The sequence below is a fragment of the Anopheles darlingi genome, chromosome 3 (assembly GCF_943734745.1).
Source record: "Anopheles darlingi chromosome 3, idAnoDarlMG_H_01, whole genome shotgun sequence".
In the NCBI taxonomy this organism is placed as follows: domain Eukaryota; kingdom Metazoa; phylum Arthropoda; class Insecta; order Diptera; family Culicidae; genus Anopheles; species Anopheles darlingi.
In genome coordinates this window covers 39,149,609-39,155,938 of record NC_064875.1, presented here as the reverse complement: position 1 = coordinate 39,155,938, position 6,330 = coordinate 39,149,609, and the positions used below count along the sequence as shown (strand labels likewise).

Below are 6,330 nucleotides of genomic sequence, written 5' to 3'. Positions count from 1 at the left end.
TCGTATGTTATTTGATTGAACCGAATGAAATTGAAAGATTTGTTAATAATGTTTGATAAATTTGCAAACTTTATCCCTCGTGAAACTCTTCGTTAAATCTAATTTCGGACCAATTTAGTTAGTTGTATCGTTCGCACGGAAAGCGCAACGAATGACGTGTTAAAGAATGTGTTGTTAGAATTCGGGTTTCAAAATATTATCGAAACGCGCACCACAGTCAATCACTTGTGTTTTATAAATTCCACTTTCGATAAATGACTGTTTTTCGTGTCACTCAATTCGTTACAAATGTGCGTCCCATCGCTTTGTTGTTTGCTTTATCGCTTACGTAAAACCAAAGCCCGTATGCCGAAATCCGCCACACGGTACGGTACGGTGCGCGCTCTCTTGGCGTCAGTCCGACCTGACCTCCACGATCCGCAAAAAAACACCGTCAAACCAACGTTAACGGAGCGTTAATTTTGTTCTTCTTTTTCTCTCTCCCTTTCCTCATGTGCTCATCTCTTCGACTGTTCTCATCCCATCCCACGTTCCTCTTGCCATGCCATTAAAAATATATCTTTGTCCATTTGTGATACATATTCGTCGTGTGTCTGCTGCTCCTGTGTCCTTCTCTCTGCAATTCTTTCGCGAAACCGGCGTGGCTCATGTGTGCAAAAACATAAATAAAAACGTCCCTCCCTTCCCTACCCCCTTCATCGACAATGAAACCAACTGGTGGTGTCCGTTTGGTCGATTGGCCAAAAATAAAACATTCATTCTCGTGCCGTGCCGTGCCCTGCCATGCCGTGCGTCCTGCGGCCAATGTCCGACAAATGATCTTCTGACCACACACACGCAAATCACGCCGTGACGTCTGCCGACGGTACCGATCCGATAGCTACAAGAAAACGGTAGTCTTTGATCCGTGCAAGAGCGAAACGTACCGTGCGTTGCAGGAGGGAGCCGGTGAGGGTCTGCAGGAGGTACCGAACCCGATTCAACCGAAGACCTTCCACGCGAATCGTCTGGTGCCAGGAAAGGTAAGTTCGGAATGTCCTCCTCCGAGGCCTTTAGTGGAGTAATAAACACTTTTCTCAAAATCTCTCCCTCTCTCCACAGAAACCAAACGCTTACACGCCGGCTCCGCAGCCTGAATTCGCTTACCGGGTCAACTCGATGGGAGAACCGAACGAAAAGATCCACCAGAGTGGATCCTTCAAACGTTTGATGCTGCACGTTATGGGTGAGATGGACTAAACCATCGGCAATCCCCACGGAAGCGAATCTCCCTGTCGTTGGGGACGATCGGATACATCTAATCTATTGTTTATCACCACAAGCACACACACACACACATAGAGAACTACGAGAATCGATATCATCGATCACTAACAATGCTAGCAAGAATATTCTAACGAACCATAGGTTGTAGATGACCTTTCTTCCTCCCCTCCATAAACGAGTCCAATCCGGATCCGAATTGTCGGCTACCCAAGAGTGTAGTGTAAATAATCTCGTCTTCTGATAACACTTCTCCTACTCATACTGTCGGCTCGAGAAAGAGAGAGAGAGGAACTCGAGACCAACCGGTTACCTCCGATCCAAACAGTTTAGGTTGCTTCGAGCTGCGTTCATTTTGTTATTATCATAATATCATATCATGTCCGTATTTATTGCGATTATTTGTTCGATTCTAGCGCTACGACGTCGTCAGGTCGCTCGCCGGTCATCTGGTGTGTAATCCTAGTAGCCCTTAACGACCTGACGCGAGCTTTTGCGCGAGTGTATGTTCTAGTCAATTGTGGTTCTGTTTGGTTCGCTTGCCGCATTCGGTCAGCACAAGCAGTGCAACTCAATTACACAATAATAATTCTTATTCTCTAGCCTTTATGTTGTGCGTTTCATCAATGCTATCAACACAGAAAATGCACTCACACACACACACGCGCGCACACATGTGAAACGCAAGCAAGGATCAGTTTCAGAAGCAGAAAGAAAGCAACAGTGACCGAGGCGCGCGCGGATAAACACAAACATCGTCAGATTGTTATTTTCTTGTGAAGCGTATCCCTTTGTGAACGGTGCGATGGTTGTTACTGTTTATTGTTTGTTACGAGATTAGAGAAAGGAGCAAAAACCATCACGGACAGAGTTGTGAGAACTAGCAATACCGAAGTAGGAAAAGGGTGCGCGATGGGGACGTGACGATTATATGCTAGTAGTGTTGCTTGTTGAGAGAGATTTATCTATTTATACTATTGCAATCGTATGTACAGTGATATTTCACGCGCGAATCCGTTGATCGATAATGGAGAAATAAAGGTGGAAGCACTATAGCAAACAGTGATGCGGACGAATCGTAGTTTTAACACGGAATTACTACAGTACAATAAACGATTTAGCCTCTTTAGCAATAATAATTCATCTGATGCTACAACCGATAAGTGGTTGCCTCAGGATGAATGATCAATCACACGATCACGCAACAGCACCGACTTGAACGGTAATCGCCCATCCATCCGAAAAGTCCTAGGCGACTTTGTGGTTTGCTTGTTAGGTCGTTGTTTATCGTTCTCACGGCCTTATGTCCTGTCCACTAATGCGATGCATGATAGTTATACAACGACTATTACTCATTGCGTTACATGTTGCCTCTGCTCCGTTATCTCTCCCCAGCCCTAGAGGATATGTACACGGCTCTACTCACTTTGCCCGAGATACTTACACAATGCTTAGGTATCGTGCCGTCTTGCTGCTCCCTCACGAAGAGCGAGGCGACCCAGTATTGGATACTGGGGTCCCCGGAACGTACCTTTCGAGTTTTCGGATAATTTCGGACCAGAGGTACGGTTCATGGCTGGATTCTAAGATTAATTCGGGGCAAAACAGATTCATTTTGAATATTCTTTGTGAAGAAACCTTACAACTTGATTTTTTTTTAATCTAAATTCCACACTAAACTACAATTTTTCAAAAAGATTTGGTTGTATTTGAAGATAGATTTGTTCAAAACTGGACATGTTGTTGTTGATTTGTTCAATAGTTTTCTGCTGGATCATCGGAAATATACACATAAATATATTTTTGTTAGTTTATAAGTTTATCCAAGTAACCCCGTCAACGTTTCTGTGGAATTTAAAATTTTTTCGTTTTTTGGTAGCTTTTTGAAGATAAAAACTGATGCATTTTAAGATTTTTCCTTAAGAAACAAGTTTTACAAAATTTAAAAATATATCTACAATTTTAATGAATACTCGACGATGCTTCCTGGTAAATCGTATACAGATAAAGTGTTCAAACTTTCAAATTGTTTGGTTCAGTGGTTTTTATGTCACGATGCGCTTTGAAATCGTTGGTTTTGTGAAAACCACTTCAAAGTATTTTCAAAAATCAATATCTTTGCCAGTTTTGCTTCGATGGATCCGAATTTCACACAATATTCTTGAAAGGATAAGCATTTATGAAAAACTGTTAAATCTAAATATGACTACAAAAAATAAACACCTTAGCTTTATCAGCTATTTACAAACCGAGAAAAACTAAAGTGACTCAATTTTATTTAAAACTCCTTGGAAAATACAATTCATGATTCTAAATGACAGCAATTGGCGCGAAAAACAAATCTATTAAAACTCTAACATTATGTCAACTTACAAGGTCACATTTTACCATCCCGTAGGATCTCCATTTCTAACACCTCCTGCTAAAAACTAAAACCAAATGATGGAATGGATAAAATTATATCTACTGACATTTTTCGTTCCCGTTCTCGATAAACCCATGACCGTTCAAAGACAATACAACGTCTGTCGGCGCAGCTAGTTGTTTATATAATGTTAGGGTAATTTTGCGATCTGTTACCTTCTCTACTATTTGTTGTATAACTTGTAACTTTTTCTGTGGTATGATTTCCCGAAGCGATTCCAACATTTGTTGCAGTTCATTTATGTGTTTTTCGATTTTTTCCAAGTCCCTTTCATACCATGGTTGGCTATCATCTTTTAGGCCCAGTCTGTGATTAATGATGTATTTTACTACCGCGTTGTTACTATTTTCCAATGCTAACTGAAGAATACTTCGACCATTTCGATCGTAAACACCAAAACAGTTCATTTCACATACTTCTACCATCCAAGCAAATTCCTTGCAACCCGACGAAATATTCCGACCCGAAACACAATAGTGCCCAGCATTCCATCCATTTTCCGAGTCAATTTCATTCGGGTCGAGCTGTTTCGCTGATATGAAATATTCGAGCATATTATAACACTCAGCTTGTATGCAAAGATGCAGCAAATTAGGTTTTCCTTCACATCTGCTTGTGAGATATTCATATACTGGCGTTGCAGCCTCACTATTTTGATCCCACAGATCCTTCAACAATTTCATGATGGGTATAAGCAATGATTTATTAACCTCCAGCTGAAGCATTTCAACAAAAAATCGTGTCATCGAGACCCTTCCATATGCAACTGTCAGAATAAGCAAAGGAAGATAGTCCTGATTCATGACCACATTCTGGAAGGATTGCTTCATGTTTTCCCATTTTATTTTCTTCTCATCAATCGTCGATTTATGAATGATATCATTTTTTTCCTTTTCAAACTCTATTTCTTCTTTTGGTTGAATGCCTTGTAAGGTGTGATAATGACCAACAAGCACTTTGAACATGTTGGTTCTGTTTTGTCTGATGCACTCCGCCATGCAGACAATCAATTCGTTGTCGGTGCTTCCAGCCAATGATCGGTTGATTTGATCCCCGTACGCAATCATCAGATGCTCGAGTGTTGTTACCGATCTATACATTATTGCTAAGCGGCTGGCATCTTCCACGATATGATCATCCCCTTCTTCCGTTATATGTTCAGAATTTTCTGGCGAGAATCTGTGCATTGATTTAGTTAAACAATGTAAAAGATAATCGTATTCTACATTGAATGGAAGTTGTGTTGCAATTTCACTAAGTTCATCATAACATTCTTTGAAGTGCGAACATTCATCTGAATTCCTTATTTCATGTTCGTCTATGTAGTCAATTCCCAGACGAATCTTAATGATGTATTCTGCTGTTCCTACGTTACCAGCCTCAAAAGCAACATGAATTACACTCTTTCCTCCTTTGTTACCTTTGAAGCAAAGTTCCTTGATTATATTCTTGTGGCTTTCCGTCAAGGACGAGAAGCGAAAGTCATATGCTGTGATACCAAGCACCTGTCTAGTTATAAAAATCAGTAGATCATCATGTTCAATGTCACAAAGCTCCCAGCTACCCCTTCCTGCAGTATAATAGTGGAAGATATTCCATCCGTTTTGCTCATTGGTGGTCATAATATTCACCATGTTTTGTTCGATCAAGAACTCGGCCATACAGCCAAGTCTATATTGCGCCGCAAGATGTAGCACATTTGCACCCTCGGCATCTATTTCGCCAAAATTGGGTATTCGTTCAAACAGATATCTAAACATTTTATCACAATCAAGCCAAACGAACGCACACATCTCCGAGAATGTATTACTCCATCCACTAATATCTCTAAAGTGATGTGCAATTTTCAAAATATCAATTAGAACCTTCAAATCGATGTTTACGTCCAATGTTTTACACAAATGTGTTATCATCGATATTTTAGGCAAATCACGTTCCAGGAATACAGCAAGCGCTAAGAGCTTCAATTTACAAACCTCCTCCACCGACCGGTTGGCCGAAAGAATCGATTCAACCAGGTTGACTCTACTTAAATCTACTGACCTCAGATCATAGCTCTTATATCTATAATCCCCGTCGTCACATTTTTCAACAACCTCATACAAATTGACATCCTTATCCACTTCGGTTGGATTGAGCAGCCATTTGGTGACAGCATGGAAGTTTGGTGAATACAGGCTCCTTGCTGTGCATGCTAACCAATCTGCATCATAAATCGGTGGAGGAATCGCGCCAGGGAACTCACGATTCAAATAGTACATCAAAAATACGGATCTGCCTTTCATGGCGATTTGGTACCACTCTTTGGCATTCTCTTGGAGTAACAAGCGGGCTCTATTTGGCTTTTTTGATTGTTTGTCGGTGGTTAATGAGATTTTAGCTATTTGCTTGATTAACATACAAAGTATGAGGTAATGCCACCATTTCTCTCCAACAGATTTCGAAATCTCGTGAAACGCCCGGAAGCAGAATGTTATGTTTGGTATGGCATCAACGCTTTCGATGTTTTCAATTTCTTTTAGATCATTCAGTCCCAATTTTCGAGCCACAATGAGTTCTACTATGCGTTTCTGCTCATTTTCCATTGCAAGGTGGAGAATGCTTCGTTTTTTCTTATCCAAAATAGCAAAACAATCTATGTC

At 40.8% G+C, this 6,330-nt stretch overlaps 1 protein-coding gene across 6 annotated transcripts in view; it reads left to right on the top strand.

The window, feature by feature from the left end:
- Positions 1–2,329, top strand: part of LOC125957181 (PDZ and LIM domain protein 3) — a 28,003-nt gene extending 25,674 nt beyond the window's left edge. For 4 of the 6 annotated variants that reach the window (XM_049689683.1, XM_049689684.1, XM_049689687.1 and 1 more), the window contains 2 exons: positions 881–1,022; positions 1,102–2,329. In XM_049689683.1, coding sequence (XP_049545640.1) covers positions 881–1,022; positions 1,102–1,239 — 280 coding nt within the window. In that variant the 3' untranslated portion in view covers positions 1,240–2,329. Of the gene's footprint in view, positions 1,023–1,101 lie in introns of those variants that run through there. The other 2 variants (XM_049689686.1, XM_049689685.1) reach the window with 1 other exon arrangement.
- The last annotated feature ends 4,001 nt before the right edge of the window (positions 2,330–6,330 follow it).